Below are 19,564 nucleotides of genomic sequence, written 5' to 3' on the forward strand. Positions count from 1 at the left end.
CATTAGAAGTGGAGAAGCTTCTAAACATAACATCATCACCTTATAAGCATAAATAAATCATTACTGAAGAGTATTAAGTCCTAGAAATTTGTTTCTAAGCAACTCCAGTCATGGTGCTGTTGTTACCCTTGCCTGGTTGTATGAGGCTGTCTCTCCTGTCTAGAATTCTGGCCTGAAAATACCAGCTGGTACACCAAACTAAGCAGCTTCAACAGGGACATTATTTCCTCCTAATATCAGTTCAGTAACTGGATTTGGTTTTTTACTATTGTACAATTCTGGCAAAGAGGGAAAATAAGTAGTTCCTCAGTGTTCCTTTGTTTTGCATTAGATTTTGGTATTTCAGACTGTAAAGGGCTTTGGGGGATGCTATTGATATTACCTGTGATAGCAGTAATTTTATTGAAGCAACTGCATTGAAATTCACTTGGGTTTTCTCTCATTATCAGGTTCTTTTCCAAACAAGTATTCTGTAAATCCAAATGGATTACCAGTGTGCTATAGATTGATTATAGAACAACATTCTATGTTTGGTCTACATTTAAAATAGTTTAAGTTAGTCTTGGTTATCATCTAAAATATTTTTAAATGTTCTTTACATGAAAATTTATTTTGTATTTTTAAACCTTTAGGGGCTTTATCTATTTTTCTAAGTCAGTTAACTGTACTTTTAAAAAAATATATTTTGTATCTACTTTTGTAACTTCATCAGAATAAAATATATTGAAAGAAAGGAAGGACTGATGAAAGTATGTCTCAACACACTTGTTTCTATTTAAATGTGAAACTTGAGATTTTTGCAGGTTCTGTGGAAGGTTACCTTTGCTTATCATTTAGTAGCGAAAATGTTTTCTTAACTCTTAGAAGAAAGGGAAGTTCCTAAATGAACTAAACATCTTGTAATAGCAGGCCCATCCCCAAGGAACAGACTGTGCCTCTGGATGCAGTGGCTAAAACCTATCCCAGACAAAAAATAAGTTGTCTCCTTCTTACCATGCTAACCAAGCTCTTGACCTTTTTTGTGCATTCCTGGTTGTGAGATTGAGAAAAGGGAAGAGGAAAGACTAGACTTACTAATTTTCTGACCTTGAAATTTAGTACTCGGCTTATCCATAAGACACCCCTCCCCACATCAAACACATTTTTCATTATTATAGGAGAAATATTAGTTATTTTTAGAGGTTCAAATGACAGATACCTAATTTTAGGTCCATTCAAAATATCATTGCTAGAATTGTTTCGACCTTTTTTGAGTAGAGTTAATGAAAACTTAACGAATGTGGCTAAATAATATGGGTTAACACTCATTTTGTATAAAGGTATGGGTAAGCTAGTAATCAAAAATTGGACTTTCTTTTTTTTTTGATGGTTATATTTCAGTAAACTTAAAATCTGTTGCAAAAGTGTTAAGTTTGTGAAGGTGTCTAATGGCTAAGTTTGAAAGCTATTTTAAACTTTATAAATGAGTGGAAGAACTCGAATAATATTTGGGAGAGCCAGAGTCTGGCTTTGAAGCTGCAAAGCCAGAAACAGTGTCCAAACCATGCTTTGAGCCTTCTTTAGCAAATACCGCAGTGCTGTTGAGGTAGTTTTGGACACTGTAGCCTGCATTGTTGTTGCTGACCACTAGATGTCAGTGAGCCTTGCCTCCTCCCCAAAGCTAGATGCATCTGCCTTGACCAGAATAAAGGATTTTACCTAGCACCTCCTTCCTTTCGTGTCTCTTCCTAATCAAAAGCTTAAATGGGTGACTCTCATTGGCAGATCCTAGGTCACATAGCTCTCTTCTGGCTGCAAGAGGGGCTAGGAAAAAGTTTCTGGATTTTACTTGGGGTTCAGAGTTCATAGCAAATTGTTGAACAATCCTGGATGGTCCAAAAGCTTGGACAGGCTGCTGTTCTGTGAACTTTTTGCTCCTGTTCTGTGAAAAGATGAGGAGTTTTCACTATAATGTAAGTATACTTACATTATAGTGAAATGTGAGTATACTGTTTAGCTCAGCTGACATTTTTTTGTAGCAGATTTGCTAACTGAAGGAAGTAGATTATTGATTCAGATTCTGGCCAAACTCTTTGTCTTGTGGCTGACCAGCATTTTGAATATAACTTCCTTAGAGGAACCTACCTGTTTTAGGGGAGACTTTTAGCAGGTTTATCTCATTTAATCCTTACAGCAGTCTGTTGAAGGGGGTGACAGTTGAGAGGTATGTTAGGAATTTTTCAGTGTTTTTTAGACTATGTCACAAAAGCTCAGACTTCGAATACATAGTGAGGTGGGTCTCCTTCTCTGGCTTGCATTTGTAAAAGTTCTGTGTACGCAAGAGTGCTAGGAGACTCTAAAATAAAATGACTGCAATTTAAAAATCATCCCAATGAGGTAAAAAAATATATATATATATCCAAATAGATCCTACTTAAGGAATTTTCTGCAGTTAGCTCAGATATAAGTATGAAAGCTGGGAGTGATCATGGACTGATACAAGTGAAGAGGAGAGAGTCTCAAGTTCAGGGCAAAAAGAGTAAATGCAGAAGGGATAGACCCATTCCTAGAGACTAAAGGCATTATGCTTCTAATCATAAAGTAAAATTGGCCTTTTTTTAAAAAAATAAATTTATTTATTTATTCTTGGCTGCATTGGGTCTTCGTTGCTACATGCGGGCTTTAGTTGCGGTGAGCAGGGGCTACTCTTCGTTGCAGTGTGTGGGCTTCTAATTGCAGTGGCTTCTCTTGTGGCGGAGCGCGGGCTCTAGGCGTGTGGGTTTCAGTAGTTATGGCACATGGGCTCAGTAGTTGTGGCGCACGGGCTTAGTTGCTCTGCGGCATGTGGGATCTTCCCGTACCAGGGCTCAAACCCGTGTCCCCTGCATTGGCCGCTGCACCACCAGGGAAGTCCCTCACTCTATTTTTTATGCTGCCAATCCTCTTCTTTTGCGTTTTTCATCCAAGTCCTAAAACTGGCCTTTGATTTGCTTCTATTATAAAAAATTATGTGAAGTTATGTTGGAACTAATTTGGAAGCCCAAGATCGTGAGATTGTTCTGAAAATCCTTTTCTAAAAAGGTTCAGATTCATACTGTGGAGCTAGAATTGTTAAACCACTGTCAGTCAGTGCATACCCTTTTTGTCCCATGCCATGCTGGGCCTTTGACATAGGTTACTAAAGCAAGATCCTGTCATGGAGTTTATGGACCAGTGCGAAAAACAGACATATACATAAATTGATAGTTCTAAAGGGCTATTTTGTGTAGTAAAAGTTATGCAGAAGTTATGGTTTAGTTTACTGCAGGGCAGTCAGAGGTGGCTCCCTGGAGAAGACAAGGCTTGGACTGACTCAAAAGATGGGTAGGGGCTTCCCTTGTGGCGCAGTGGTTGAGAGTCTGCCTGCCGATGCAGGGGACACGGGTTCGTGCCCTGGTCTGGGAAGATCCCACATGCCGCGGAGCGGCTGGGCCCGTGAGCCATGGCTGCAGACCCTGCGCGTCCGGAGCCTGTGCTCTGCAACGAGAGAGGCCACAACAGTGAGAGGCCCGCGTACCGCAAAAAAGAAAAAAAAAAAAAAAAAGGGTAGTTACCAAATAACCAGAATTGTTGCATGGTTTGCATAGGGAGGTATAAGCAGTCCAGTATTAGTGAAGGGTATATTTCAGTTGGACGGGTAGGTAGGGGTTAAATCACATGAAAGCACTTGGATTTTTACCTGTAGGTGATGACTCTGAAGGATTTTAAGTAAGCAAATAAATGGACAAGTTTTCGTTTCAGATGGCTCTGACAGCAGTGTGGAAAACTGAGGGTAAGAGGAGGATACTAAAGCTTTAATTAATTAAGTTAGGTATTAAGCCCCAGTTTGGTGGTGTGGCCCGGCATAAGTGACCCCATTTGGGGCCTGTGTTTTTCTTTTTAATAATAGGAGTCGGAGCTTCCCTGATGGCACAGTGGTTGAGAGTCCGCCTGCTGATGCAGGGGACACGGGTTCGTGCCCTGGTCTGGGAGGATCCCACATGCCGCGGAGTGGCTGGGCCCGTGAGCCATGGCCACTGGGCCTGTGCGTCCGGAGCCTGTGCTCTGCAACGGGAGAGGCCACAACTGTGAGAGGCCGCGTACCGCAAAAAAAAGGAGTCGGGCTTTCCTGGTGGCGCAGTGGTTGAGAGTCCGCCTGCCGATGTGGGGGACATGGGTTCGTGCCCTGGTCTGGGAGGATCCCGCGTTCCGCGGAGCGGCTGGGCCCGTGAGCCATGGCCGCTGGGCCTGCGCGTCCAGAGCCTGTGCTCCGCAGCGGGAGAGGCCACGGCAGTGAGAGACCCGTGTACCGCCAAAAAAAATAATAATAAAAATAAAAGGAGTCATTCAACTAATACTAGAATGAATGAGCATACTTTTAGCTGATCACTTTAAACAACAACTGTAGGTCCATCTGATATCAGGTGGCCTTGGCCTGCAGCAGCTTGAAGCAAGATTTCGGTTCCCTGGCCAGAGATTGAAGTCAGGCCATGGCAGTGAGAGTGCTGAATCCTAGCCACTAGACCACCAGAGACAGTGGCCAGTGACAAGGCCCTGGCCTGTCGGTTTTTAGAAATGAATTTCCACAAGGAGATGGAAAGTAGTGAAACAAATGAAGTGTTTATTAGGAGGAAAAATAGTATGTGTGAATAGACACACACAGGCGGACTCAGAGTCATGCCCTCGTGGTAGTTTGAATCACTTAATATGGGACATTTCTTCCGGGTTTCCTCTGGCCAATCATCTAGCATTGCCTGGCTCTGAGTCCATATTTGGTTTATCTCAGGGTCCTCCCTGTGTGTGTGCATCTCTTAGCCAAGATGGCTTCTAGTGAAGAGGCCTATGGGTAGGTTGACATCATCTACTATGTGTAGTCGGGAGGGTCTCCTTGACGTCAAGAATGAGAAATATGTGGTCTCTTTGTCTCATGTGGTCAGGGCTCAGCTCCTCTCTGCCCCTGCCATTACTGTTATCTTAAAGTGTCCACTGGAGGCAAAGTCCAGCTATTTACCCTGTTCCTTTTGTTACTTCTATCTGGAAGTGTAAACAGAAGGCTGTCTGTAAATGTCTCCTGTCTCACGTCCAACTGTTACCCCACATCTGGGTTTGCCTCTTGGTGGGTGTCAAGCCAAATGACACAACCAAGTCAGAGGAGGAGAAGGGAGGATTTATTGCAGCAAGTAATAACACTGGGTATCTTTCCCAAAGCAGTATCTCCCCAAGAGCAAAACTGGAGAAGTTTTAAGCTAAGGGTACATGCATATTCATGAAGGGGCTTAAGCAGAGGAGAATTCAGTCTAGAATTGGGGCACAGGTTGACAGAGTCAAAGTTTTAGTTGAAGTCACAAGGGTCAGGAAAGATCAACATAATTTCTTAGCTTCCAGTTGATCTGGTGGCTGAGCTCTCAAGGCGGGTAGGGATGGTGTTTGAATTCTGCAAAACAACTCAAGAGTGTGTGCCAGGCTAATCTTTACCGTTGAAACAGAACTGGGAGTCTTTATAAGTGATTTATTATCTTTGCGACTGTTACTACTCTTGCTGGGTTACAGTCGTTTGTTCCTGCATTCTTTTATTTCCTTAAGATCATTAATTACTGAGACCTATTCAAGGGCAAGTGCTGTGGCCAGGCTTAGATCACAAAATGACTTAGGCCAGAAATGGCTCATGTCAAGAAAGCCATGCCTGATTCTTTTTCTCCGGGGACCTCCTACCCTATCTGCTTGCACAACCCATCCAAGTGCAACACCGAACATGTTGATTATATAAGCCAGAATGCAATACGAAAAAGCTGGTACATCCTTCAGTGTATACCAGACCACATGCTGCAAATATCCTACTAGAGAAAGGGCTTGGCTGAATTTTGGCTTTGATATCTTTCTGAAGCATTCCAGCAGTGGGGCAGATTTGCTGATAATCATACTGAAACCGCAGAAATGTGTCTCGGGGCTCCAAGGAGCTCTGGTTCTTTATGGCTCAGCACAGAAAGAATGCAGCAAGAGGCAAAGTGATAGATAAGTGATTTATTAGAATAGGATGCTTGTGAGGTTACAAGCAGCCGGCAAGAAGGGTGCTGCCCCGAGAGCTTAGTGGGCTACAGTTCTGTGATCAAAGGAGAAGTGGGGAAGGGGAGAAGACCACCACCTTCCTCATTCTTCAGTAGATGTCAAGCTTCCGTCATCAGTTCCTCCTCCATGTCAGGCGGGGGAGTTTTCTTGTCCCTACATGGTCAAACTGGGACTGCCGTGGCACAATGGAAATGAGCAAAAAGGCAGTAACAGGGCTTCCCTGGTGGCGCAGTGGTTGAGAGTCCGCCTGCCGATGCAGGGGACACAGGTTCGTGCCCCGGTCCGGGAAGACCCCACATGCCGCGGAGCGGCTGGGCCTGTGAGCCATGGCCGCTGAGCCTGCGCGTCCGGAGCCTGTGCTCCGCAACGGGAGAGGCCACAACAGTGAGAGGCCCGCGTACCGCAAAAAAAAAAAAGGCAGTAACATATACTAAAATGTGATAAATCATCTCAGGTTTCAGTATAATGTCACCTTTTCCTTATATTACTGTTTTCAGTGCATGAAGAGAAGTATGTTTTAGGCATCATCAACTTCCTGAACTTACTGGGTAGGATGTGGGTCTCATTACACCATTGTTTTATTGCTTGGGGGCATGTCTCATGCTTCTGTTGCATGGTTTTGTTGCTAGGCAAGCCTGCTTGGTTTTGCGATTAAGCGAGCCTACTTTCTTGGGTGATCGTTAACTTACAGGGGTCTTCTATACTTTTTTCTTTACTTATGATTCCTCAGTGGAATTAACTGTTTAATCACCTACTTTGTTCCTTTACTCAGTCCCTATCAATACCGGTCCCTGATGGTGCCAGTTTCCACTGCACTGTGAAGAATCCAAGGTCTGTGTTTCCAGCAGCATCTCTGCTGGGCCGTGTCCTGCAGGCACCTTAGACTCAGACGAATCCAAAACTGAGTTAGTCGACCCCCTTCACCCCAAACCTAGTTCTCCTCTACTCATTGTCCAAGCCGGAACCCTGAGGGTCCTCCCTGCTGCCTTCATCCCCTCATCCGCCAATCGGGCCACTCCAGTCCATTCACCTCCCAGGTGTCTCAGTCCAGTCCTCCCATCCCTGCTGCTGCTGCTGCTGCTGCTGCTGCTGCTGCTCTAGTTCGGGCCTCAAGTCTCACTTGGACCATTGCAATAGCCTTGGGACTTCTGTCCTCGTCTCCAATTTCAGCCTCCTTCTGTCCCCGCTCCTTGCAGGAGCGAGTGATCTTTCTAAAACACGAATCTGAAAACGACTCCCCTGCTTAAAATCCTCTCCTGGTTCCCTCCTGGAGGGAGAAACCCAAGCTCCTCAGTTTAGCAGCAAGTTTTCGGGGGGGGGAGTTGGAATGGAGGCGTTCCACCTAGGGCCCCAGGGTCCTTGGGACGAGGGAAAGTCCTGCAGGACCGAGCACCTAGCACCGGCTTCTAGGCAGAGGAGGAAGGACCCGCTGGGGGAGAGCCTTGGGAGGCAGGGGAAGCCGGACCAGAGCCAGGGCAGAAGGCAGGGCCCTGGGCGTGGGGGGGCGGCGTGGGCGGGGCGTGCGGGGGCGGCTCGCGGCCTCCGGACGGCAGGGGGCGGCCTAGCCCGTGGCGGCGGCGGCCCTGGACCCAGGCTCCGCGTCTTTTGGGCGACAAGGCGACCTCAGACGGCGGGCCGCGTCGGCCGGGCATGGCGGCGTGGAGCCCGGCCGCGGCAGCGTCTCTGCTCCGCGGAACCCGTCGGGTGAGTGCGGGCGGGGACCGGGCTGCTCTCCCCTGGGCGGGAGCTGCGCTGGGACCGCGGGGCCGGCCGCGGCCGCGGAACTGGTCCACCGAGGGAGGCGCGCTGGGCCCGGGGCCTGCCCTTCATTTCTCTTATTCACTCACTCGTTGGTTCGTTCATTTAGTGGGCCCGGCTACGGGCACTGGGAGAAGTGTCAGGCCCGGCGCGTGCTGGGGGAGCTCCCGAACGGAGTGGGGGTTGAGGCCGAGGGGAATAGATAGTCATAATACAGCGGGCACGGAAAAAGCAATGTTGATTTACTGAGCCGAAGACATGGGACTCATAGCCCGGAGTCGCGGCGTGCGTGCCGGGGACTGTTGGCTGGGTCAGGGCTCCGGAAAGTCCGCCTGGCTTCTGTGACCTTGACCCTCCCCAAATCCCATACTCCCGGGGTAGGAGGCCAGCAGAGGGCACTCACCTCGCGCCCTGCTAATTTTCTCTCCGCCGTTTCTGATTCATTCTTTCCTCACTTCATCCACTTCTTTCGCTTTCCTCTCACATTCCTCCTTCTCTTGGACCTGCCTCCCCCAAGCATGAAGAGCACTTCTGCTGGTGACTTTCAGAGTGGACAGTCGGCTTTCCGGGGATTTTGTCAGTAGATTACTGGTTTAAAGGCCGCTGCCTGCAGATCAGCTGAGATGAGGAAAAGGCTTCTCCCAAGGAGTCAGCAGTGCTAACCACCCTCACTCCTTAGTGATTGCCGCTTCTGCGTGCCACCTGGCTACCCTCTGCCTTTGCCCCCCAGGGCACTGTCTTCAGAGGAGGTCCCATTCTCCCCTGCCCCCCCCAGTCTTACCCAGGCCCACAACTTAAGATTCTGTCCCTCTATACATCACTCAGACAGCCTCCCTCCCGATCTTTCTCCTGACCTGCATTTCAGTCGCCTGCTAGAATCAGGACTTCTTTGCAGGTGCTCAGTACATATGCCTTGAATCGTGTGGTTCTTCCCCTGCTCATTCATTCATTCACTCATTCATCCATAACCCAAGTCCTCCTGAGGGCCTGCGCTGGGTCAGCTCTAGAAGACTGCAGTAACAAGACAGACCCAGTCTTGGCCTCTAAGACCCGTTGGTGAAAGAGTCAATGCACAGGGCATTTTAAAGGAGGCGCTCTGAGGTTCTATAACCCAGGACCCTGCTCTGGGCCGTCAGAAAAGGCCTGAGGATGGGCAGGACTGTGGAGGTGAAGGGATGTTACCTTCAGCACCAGCACTTGATGAACAGCGCTCCACCCGCCTTCCTTCTCCAGTTAGGGATGCCTGGTACTACTCCCTTTGTAATGATACCGTTATCTGGGGATCTTTCCTGACTTACTTCAAAAGGCACTGTTACTTTGGCACCAAGAAGCCTGTCTAACAAAGTCCAAAATCTTTGGCCTGACATAGAAGGCCTGCCATGCTCTATTTTCAGTCTCCCCTTTCAGCATGTGCTCAGCCCAGCCAAGGGGCTGCTGACATGGTTTTGTGCTCTTTCATCCATAAGGGTTGAGACACATTCCCATCAGGAGCACTGGGTCCTTAGGGTAGCCATTGGGGGAGGGGGGAGTGTTACTGTCAGTAGTAAATAATCTAAAAATGTTCTGACTTCAGGTCCTTTAATAGAATTCTGTTTCTTCTCCCAGTAAGAATTGCAAAGGGTAGCTGGCTTATTGAGCAGTAGGTCACAGGGTTACATCCCACTGGAGAGAATGTAGAATGTTAATCAGGCTTAAAGGGTGGGTGGCATTTGGCCCCATCAGTACATGGTCAGTGGCATGCTGGCCTAAGCAGGGCATGCCTGAGCCAGGCTGCTGCCCGGCCTCTCCTGACTCTGCATCTTATTAAGGGATCCAACCTTGGCATATTACTTAGTGCTTCAGGCGCCTCACTTATTAAACCGTCATCATGTTAGTGTCTCACTATCATGAGGAGTTAAACACTTGTTGAATTAAGTTGGGGCCCTTGTTATCTCTAGAGTCAAAGTGAGTTATTTACAACTCCACTCCCCCCTCAAAAAAAGTTTATTCTGCATCCTGGAGAGCTTAAATGGACATCAGACACCATGCAGTCCCCCTGACTTAGCTCAGGGCCCTGCCTTGCAGGGGAGGGCAGGGGGGGCCTGCACAGTGACTCTCCTCTGTTCTGTGGCAGCTTCCTCTTCTCCACTGTGCCCAGCGTATGTTTGCCTCGCAGACTGAGGGGGAGCTCAAAGTGACCCAAATTCTCAAAGAAAAATTTCCTCAAGCTACAGCTATCAAAGTCACTGACATTTCAGGTAAGGTTTTCTCTCATCTTTCCCACAGAGTTTGGTAAGATTTTACCTGCTGGAGGGATAGAGGGCAGGAGGCTTGAATGGAACTCGCCATCAGTGGCTTCTCAATACATGTGGCTTTTAGACACATAGACCTTGGCCTCTCCCGCTGGAAGGGTGGAGGTGGGGATGCAGAAACATTGGCGGGGAACTGCGAGGACTTGTGGTTGCCAGCTTGGCGCAGCTCAGATTAGGTCTCTCTCAGTCACCCTGGGGCTCTGGTCCACAGCCTTTAATTTGACTGTGAGATGAGCCAGACTTTAATTTCCCCACATTCTTCTGACACCCTAGAATGCCAGAGCTAGAACAGACTCCAGGAAGACGAGCCCAGAGAGGTCTAAGAACCTGCCTAGCCCTTCACAGGGCATAGGTGGCAGAGCCAGAACCCAGGGCAGACTCTGTCCTGAGCCCAGTGACCAGCCCCAGACAGGCCCTGCCTTTCTCAGATGGCCGCTGGCACCTCAAAGTTCAGGCTGACTGTGAGTTAGGAGCAGGCTGGGATGTCAGCTTCTGCCCACACCAGACGGGGAAGATGAGGCCTTTATCTAGACACACATGTGGAAGAGCTGGCCAGGGGTGGCATCTCCCACACCCAGACCCAGTCTTTGTCACTCTGCATTGCTCGAGGGCTCACTGGCTTCTCTGGGAACATAACATTTACAAGGATAGGGAGAAAGTTTAGAAAGTAGTTTTACTCTGGACACTATAGGAAATTAACCAATCTAAAGATCTGTTGGAATGGTAGGTTGGGTGAGCCCTCTGCAGGGGTCCCAGGGCAATGCTGAGGTCTTTTTTTTTTTTAATTAATTTATTTTATTTTTGGCCGTGTTGGGTCTTCATTGCTGTGCACGGGCTTTCTTTAGTTGCGGCGAGCGCAGGCTACTCTTCGTTGCTGTGGGCGGGCTTCTCATTGTGGTGGCTTCTCCTGTTGCGGAGCATGGGCTCTAGGCACGTGGGCTTCAGTAGTTGTGGCTTGTGGGCTCTAGAGCGCAGGCTCAATAGTTGTGGAGCACAGGCTTAGTTGCTCTGCGGCATGTGGGACCTTCCCAGACCAGGGCTCGAACCCGTGTCCCCTGCATTGGCAGGCGGATTCTTAACCACTGTGCCACCAGGGAAGTCCCAGTGCTGAGGTCTTGATGTCACCAGTCTTGTACCTGCCTCAGGCCCAGTTAAGGGAGAGCTGGAACTTGACCTCCAGTCTCACTCTGCCCAGCTCTGGGTAGAGTGCAGAAAGGGGATCAAGGCTAGGAACCTTGGTTTAGCCAAAGCTTAGGCTCCTAGAACCCATGAAAAAAGCTTAACAAAGCCTATTGAGTTCTTTCTTGCCGCTTTGTGTCATGCTGGAGCAGCACGTTTTATTATCGTCAGTCATCAGCACTAGCTTTCCAGCCATGTGGAGACAAAGCTCGGGTTGGGAGTGGATGGGTCCACACAAGCTCTGCCTTGAGAGCACCCCCAGACAGCCACCCCCTCCCTGCCGCAGCCCAGGGGGAAACCCTTAATGCTGCTTGTAGAGCAGGGGTGCTGGAGAGCCCAGCTCCGTGACCAGCATGTTTTCACTGTTTATTGTAATGCTGTGTCCCTGTCTCTCACGCTTCCTTGTTCCTTTTATTTTGGATAGTATTGCACGTGGTTTTTGAATCACATTTTAGTGTGTTTTTGCATTTTAAAAAATACCAATTGCTAGTCCTTTGGGAGGTGGAGCACTGAAATTCAGCCCCTCCCACCTTCTTCCATGACATTTGCTGGCTTAATAAAAGGAAATAGTAGGAAAACCTATGTTTCCTAGGCTTTACATGTTTTGTGCCTTATCTTTCCTACCCCAAAAGCAAAATTCTGGGCAGTGCAAGTGCCTTACAAAAGGAAGAGCATGTTTTGGATTGAGGCAGCCTGCCAGGTGGAGGACATGGTCAGATTGTAAGCCATGATCTTCTAACAATTTTAGCAACTTTCTACAGAATGATAACATTCAGACCTTCTTTGGATTGTGTGGTACTTACTTCAAGGACATAAGGAACTGTGGCTGCTGTAACTTAATAATTGAAACACTTTCAAATCACATTTATTTCAGGAGGCTGTGGGGCAATGTATGAAATTCAAATTGAATCAGAAGAATTTAAGGAGAAGAGAACTGTCCAGCAGCACCAGATGGTAAATCAGGTCAGTAGAGGCCTTGCCACTGGTCTCCACATCTGAAAGGGCCTGCAAGTGGGGATGTATTGTACCACCAGTCCTAGGAAAGAATAATGCAATACCACAATCATGTGAACAGGACTCAGGATCTGAGAAAAACATAAACGAACTATCTGGGATTGGACTGTGGGCAGATATGAATTTTATTCAAAATTGAAAACAAGCCACCCAATAGCTACTTTGCGTTTCCCTGTATAGTGCTACCGATGTTTACTGTGTACTGTTATTGTTGCATATTGAATAGTATTTGTAAACACAGGAGTACTAAAATATATATGTTTTTGTAGATTTGAACATTTTTTTAAGCCTCTTTTAGGACTACTAAAGTAGTCCTAAATTGGGTAAATTGAAGGATGGCCTGATTGAGAATTGCTCCAGCTGCCCTGGACCCAGTGACAGCAGCAGGGGTCCGGAACATCAGATTAAACCAGACTAAGGCCCAACGTATTCATTTTCTATGCTTATTTTACTTGGAATTTATTCCAGCCTTGACCCTTGTGCAATGTCTATAAACTCACCCCATTCAGCCAGTGTGTTTGACATCATTCGGGAAAGTTGCACTTTGTGAACTAGTTTAACTTTTGTAAAGCACAGCTCTGGTCATGAAAGTCGAGTCCAGGTGTTCCAGACTGCTCTTCCAGGCCTTTCCCCACCCTTCTTGGCCTAGAGTCTCCCTCTGGGCCCTGCCCATTGGTCTCTCCATGCATCTGGACCTTTGTCCAGATCAGACCTCCTGCCTGGGCTGCCCCTCCCTCACTCCACTGCCAGGCTCAAATGCTGTCTTCCCACCTGCCCGGCAGGGAATGAATGCCCTCCACCGTCTGACTCCAGGCTTTTCTGCCTTGTGTCCTGGATACTTAGGTCCCTGCCTCCATCCCTTGGCCCTGCGAGCCCTTTGTGGTCCGGTTTCTTGTTGGATCCATCTTTGGATTCCTCGTGGAGTCCACCTTCACTTGGATGTGGGCACATACAGCCCTAAGGCGTGCTGGTGGTCTGACTGGGCAGTCTGGGGTGGAACAGCAACCGCTTCTGTCCTCCAGAAGCGCTTCTAGCCCCATGTGATCCCAGGGATTGGAGCCAAGGTAGAAGACAAGGCAGGGAAGACCCAACTGGCCCAGATCATCCCCAACTGGTAGGACTTTGTTATCAAAACTACTCAGGCTGCCTAGTGCAACTGGGCTCCGGGGGGTGCTGTTAAGTACAGCCCATCCCCTGGCCTGAAGCCATGGTTACAGGGATGCAGGTTCTGGAGTTGGACTGCCCACATTTCAAATCTGGGCTCTGCTACTTTCTGCTGTGTGACCTTGAGCAAGTTACTTAACCTCCCTGTGCCTCAGTTTCCTAATCTGTAACAGGGAGAGTAATAGGATTTGCCTCAAAGGGCTCTTTTGAGGATTAGTGGTAAAGTCATGTAAAGCACTGAGAACAGTGTCTGACACATGCTAAGTCCTTCACAAATGTCAGCCGCTGTCACCATCATCATCACTGTTACCTATAAATGCTGTGAGGAACCTGCCACAAGTTCGGGGGCAGCAGTTTTCCTCTGCTTGGGAGAATGTCACCTACATCATCTTGGGCTCAAGGTTTCCTTTGGGCCCCTACTGAACATGTACCTTCCCTGGCCCCGTCCTTGCTGGAGAACCTTGCTCATTTGTCTGTCATTGCCCTGGAAGCAGACTATGCGGGCCAGGCCCAGGTCTGTTTTCTTTTTCTTTTCTTCTTTTTTTTTTTTGTAATTTTTATTTTATATGGGAGCATAGTTTATTAACAATGTTGTATTAGTTTTAGGTGTACAGCAGAGTGATTCACTTATACAACCCAGGTCTGTTTTCTTCACTGCTGTGTCCCCAACACCTAACAAAGGACCTGGTACATAAAACAGCTCAATCAGTATTTGTTGAGAGTTTATAGAGAGTAAGGAGAGCTGGCCTGGGTTTTCTAGTTGATTTACAGAGAAATTAAATGTTTAATGCCTGGAAGGCTTTCCACTTCAGAGCATTCACCTCCTGGCGTTGCTGTACTTTTAACCTGGAGCAGCTACTGCCTGGGTTACCACAGCAGCCGCTTTGCTGGGCCAAGCACTGCTTGTCGTGGGGTGGGTGACGCAGGAGGCAGTGGCAGAGGGCGTCACTGCCATATGCTTTGGGCCGGGCCCCAGTGATGGCAGGATGATGAGGATTCCTTCCCCATCCATCCTGCCCCTACCCTGGGGAGCAGCCACACAGAGGAGAGCAAGCGCCGTGTTCCCGTCTGTGTCGGGTGAGCTGGTCCATCCCAGCTCCGCACGTTACAGTGCGACTAGAGCTTCAGATTCCTCGTTGCTGAAGATCACGTGAGGTGCTGGCCACACGTGCCCGCCTTGTGCTGGCATGGGAAAGGCGTTTGGTAAATAGCAGTTGCCCTCTCCCTTTCTCTGCCCTCTTTCCTGTCTGTTGTCCATCATCCTCCCCAAAGGGTGCCTCTGCCCTTGTTCCCCCACTCAGAACCCTTCGGTGGGCACCCTGGTTGCCCATGGAGCCCGGTCCCACCCTCATCTGGGATTTCTGATCCTCTTTGTGGTCGGCCTCAGTCTCCCCTCCATGGGCCTGACTCAAAGCCAGGCTTTTCCTGGTGAATTGCAGCAGGTTCCCAGCCTTTCCTCACCTGCTCTCCTGGGCCCAGTGCCCTGTGCCTCTGTGCCTGTTGCACCTCCAGCCGTCCCGCTCCTGGGCCACCTCCTCCACAAACGGCCAGTGCAGCAGCAAATGCTTCTTCCTAACAGTACCCGCAGCAGCGCTGAGCTGACTTGTGGTCTGGCAGCATCCATCACAGTCTGTGCTGAATCCGTTTCTTGTGGGCTTGAGTTACTTTCCTTACCTTTTTTATCATTTTCCCATGCCTTTTTCATTTGTGTCCACAGCACCCAGCATAATGCCATGGGCATAGTGGGTGCTGAAAAATGTTTACCTACTGTACATCTTATAAACTGTGGGACTTTGGCCAAGTCATTTCCCTACTAGGGCCTCAGTTTCCTGACCTATTTAAAGTGACCCAAGTGATCTCTAAGGCCCTCTGTAGCTGTAAGATCCTGTGACCTGTGTTGGGGAGCCCTCTGAGGGCTGTAAGAGAGTGGGGAGAAGGCCCTGGAAGGGGAAGTGCACAGGGCTTAGGGAACAAAGCCTGGATGGTTTCTCTGTCCAGGGTCTTTCATGTGAAGCTGTGACTGGGCCCTCATCTAGCCACAGAGGCTTTAAGAATTGTGGCCGAGACACAGGGACAGCCTCTAGGGAGCATTCCATGCCTGCAGAAAGCAGAGAGCATGTGGCTCAGGGCTCTGTGTTTCCCTCTCGCAGCAGTGACATGAGGCTTTTTCCAGGGGCATTTCTGCTTATCTGCAGAGCTGAGGGGCTTATTTGTGAATATGGAGATGGTGGGGCAGCTCATTGGCTCCCAACACAGCCACAGCTCCTGGCATCAGGGGTGGCCAGGATGTCAGGATTCCCTGGGTTCAGGTTCTATCTCACTTGCTGTTACTCACGTGCTGACTTTGGACAAGGGATAAACTCTATTTCTTTTTTTTATCAAAGATGGAGATAGGACTAGATTATCTCTGAGGATCCTTCTGACTCAATAAACTTGACCGCATGTGTTAGTATTCTCTTTGTTTTAAGTGGCAGAGGCAAAGTTAAAACGAACATTAGCAAACAAAGGTCATTAATTGGCCCATGTAATGAAATTATCTAGATTCAGGGTCTTAAGTTCATCTGCTTGTTCTTTCATATTCTCTTTTTCTGAGCTTCCAGTTTCTGTATGTTGGCCTCATTTTCTCCTACTGGAGATGGGCTTTCTCTTCTTGGTGGGGAACGGGACTCCAAGTTGCCTCCAAGTGACAGTATTCCAGTATGCAGGCATACCTCAGAGATATTGCAGGCTTGGTTCCAGGCCATGATGATAAATCAAGCACATGAATTTTTTTGGTTTCCCAGTGTATATAAAAGTTATGCTTACACTATATTGTACCTATCAAGTGTGCAGTAGCATTATGTCTAAAAAAAAAAAAACTATATATCTCAATTTTAAAATACTTTGCTAAAAAATTCTAATCACCAGCTGATAGTACAGGGATGCCACAAACCTTTAGTCTGTGAAAAACACAATCTCCGCAAAGTATAGTAAAGCAAAGTGCAATAAGACAAGGTGTATCTGTGGTGACCAAGAGAGGAGGCTCTACACTGAAAAATCCCAGGGAAGACTCTGATTGGCCCAGTTCGAGGCATGTGCCTCCCCTGGACCAGTCAGGCTGGTCCAGGGGCACATAGCTACCTCAGTGCAGGTCGACTGGTAGTCCCACCAGCAGTACACAATTAAAGCGGAAAGGATAGACTGGAAAAAAATGTCTACCCCACTGTGATGTCTTGGGCCTAGTATAAAAGGACTTAGACTCTCATGCCTCATTCAGGTCCTGTAGTGTGTCTCCTGGTGCTGCAGGAGCTAAATACCTATTTGATTGTGGTTGCCCATTTACACTTGGGCCCTGACATCATTTGTAACTTAAACAAATCTCGTAATTTACAACTTTGTTTTCTGATTTAGAGTAAAATCGGGGAATTGGTGCTGATTAGTGTGGTTTTATCTTTTTATTAAAAAACAATTTTTTTACATGAAGTTATATATTGTCTTTTATTCAAGTAATTTTTTTAAATTTTGGCTGTGCTACTCAGCTTGTGGAATCTCAGTCCCCGACCAGGGATTGAACCCAGGCCTCCGCAGTGAAAGCGTGGAATCCTAACCACTAGACCACCAGGGAACTCCCAGTGTGGTTTTAAAGAACAGCTGTTCTTTGCTCAAAATAGCAAAACACAAAAAACAGCCCGAAAGTTCTTCATTAGGGGACAGGCTAAAAGGTTATGAGACATATAATGGAATGCTATGCTGATACAAAACAGAATGAGGGCATGCTTTGTGCCTGATATGGAAAGATCCCCAGTGTTAGGGGAAAAGAGAGTGCAGAACAATGTGTTTGAAATACTATCATTTGTGTTTTAAAAAGGTATTGGGATGGAATATACATTAATATTAGTTTGAATATGCATTTTTAAATCCTTGCAAAGATGCACGTGAAAATACCAACAGTTCTCTATTTGGTTTGGAGGTGGAAACTGGGGGACAGGTGTGGGAGGGAGACTTTACTGCATGCCTTTTATGCCTTTTGATTTTTGAGCCAGCTTAAATGCTGATTCCAAAAATAAAAAGGAAACATTGTTAAAGAAAGTGTGTGCAAAGTTTCCTACAGAGATAGAGCTATATAAAAATACTCCCATAGAGACTTATTGTAATCAGTGTCAAATACAAAACAGTGATGATGCTCTTCTGCTTCCCTAGGCACTAAAAGAAGAAATCAAAGGTATGCACGGATTGCGGATATTTACCTCTGTCCCCAAACACTGACCACGCCCTGGCTGCGTAGATGTTGCTGCTGAAACCTTGGATGTATCTTATTGCCACCATTCTTTCCTAGGCATACAACAAAAAATTTATCTATTTTGTTCATGGACATTTCCATATTGTAATTATAGAAGAATATGATATCTATTTAGATGTTAATTAAAGGCAACAGACAACTAAAAAGTTTTTCGTTACAAAAATATTTATTTGATCCTGCTCTGTGCTAGGCAACATTCTTCTTTTTTTTGTTTTTTAATATTTGTTTGTGCTGGGTCTTAGTTGCAGCACGGGGGCTCCTTAGTTGTAGCTCACCTGCTCCTTAGTTGCGCCATGTGGGCGCCTTAGTTGCAGCTTGAGGGCTCCTTAGTTGTGGCATGCGAACTCTTAGTTGTGGTATGCATGTGGGATCTAGTTCCCCAACCAGGGATTGAACCCGGGCCCCCTGCATTGGGAGCGAGAAGTCTTATCCACTGCGCCACCAGGGAAGTCCTGGCAACATTCTTAATATGGGGATAATGTAATTAATAAGAAGCAGACCAAGAAAGACTATATGAAATTTTAGAACAGTCATGAGTAATGCTTTTAGTTCCTTTGCTTCAGAAGCATGTCCTTTTGTTCAAAGTGGTCTTGTCTTTGAACAGTTCTGTCCTGATGCTAGAGGCAGAATGGGGTGCCAGCTTCCTTGTCTTGTCAAGAAACTTTGTTTCTCCTCCTCTGTGAAACTGCTCAGGTCCCTTAATTTTACCAAAAAGAAAAGGAAAGACCCTTTGGTTTTGCTCTTCCCTTAGTTCACCACTCTGTTTCCCTTTCCTTCCAAACTTCTTACAAGAATGATCTTGGACCCTCAAGTTTCTTACTTCCTGGAGTGAGCTCTGAGGAGTGTGGGCTGCCTGGATCAGGGTCTTCTTCACGTTTGAAGATCCCCCACCCTTTGCACCTTGGTGGGAGGTTGAGCCCACCTCCAGTGTCAGCAGCTAAGAAGGCTTGCTTTCCTAGCTCCTTGGCAAACAAGGCACAGGCAGATGATCTAGACTCAGCCAGATGGATCTGCCTTGAACTTTGCATCGGGAGCAAGTCACGCTGAGAAGCGGGGCAGTGGCGTGTCCATTTTGGCAGCTGTGGCAGCAATGTCCAGTGTTCTGGGAGGTGTCGGTGTTATAGGCCGCTGTCTCTGGAGTCCATGGTGGTAGTCACTGTGTCTGCGATATGATCTGGGCTCTGGCCAGTTTTCCTCTTCCGGCCCATTTTCAGAAGCTGCTTCATCAGTGTTCCCAGAAATTCTATGATTATCCCCATATCCTTTCACTAAATTCTTTTCTGCTCACATTGGCCTGGTCGGTATCTGTTGCTTAACAACCGAGAGCTCTGATGGGTTCACCCGCCCCTCACAGTGTGGCTCCTGCCCTCCTGCTCCCATCTCTCCACTGGACAGCTTTATGAGAAATCACATCCACTGCCTCTCTCAGTCCTCCACATGACCTGTCACCATAGCGATTGCAGGTTGACCATCCACTCCTTCCTCAAACTCCTCCTTTGTGTTTCATGGAACTGACCACCGGAGAAATCACTGGTCACTATCAGCCCTTAAGATCCCTCTTGCCTCCCTAAGAAATAAAAGTATGTAGGTAAAACAACCTTAAGCCCCAGAGCTTTGGAGCAGCACAAATTTTAAATATTCTGTTCACATACAGTGCCCTCATTTTTTGGTTTAAAATTATTCTCTAACCCCACAGTCTGGGGGAGGGATTGGTGTCCTGCCAAGGCAGAACTGCCTTTTACATGGAATAGATTCACTAAGTTGTATCAGATTTGAAAAGACAGGATAAAACAACTCCTGAGGGCCCAGGGCACCT

At 47.5% G+C, this 19,564-nt stretch overlaps 1 protein-coding gene across 1 annotated transcript; it reads left to right on the top strand.

Annotated features, from left to right (window-relative positions):
• The first annotated feature begins 7,658 nt into the window (after positions 1–7,658).
• Positions 7,659–17,900, top strand: BOLA3 (bolA family member 3). Its single transcript, XM_029231946.1, has 4 exons — positions 7,659–7,767; positions 9,935–10,058; positions 12,166–12,254; positions 17,649–17,900. Exons 1-4 carry the CDS (start codon positions 7,714–7,716, stop codon positions 17,712–17,714), a joined length of 333 nt encoding a protein of 110 aa, XP_029087779.1. The 5' UTR covers positions 7,659–7,713; the 3' UTR covers positions 17,715–17,900.
• Positions 17,901–19,564: the final 1,664 nt, after the last annotated feature.

This window comes from Monodon monoceros, unplaced genomic scaffold, assembly GCF_005190385.1.
Source record: "Monodon monoceros isolate NGI ecotype Baffin Bay Population unplaced genomic scaffold, NGI_Narwhal_1 Super_Scaffold_19, whole genome shotgun sequence".
NCBI lineage: Eukaryota > Metazoa > Chordata > Mammalia > Artiodactyla > Monodontidae > Monodon > Monodon monoceros.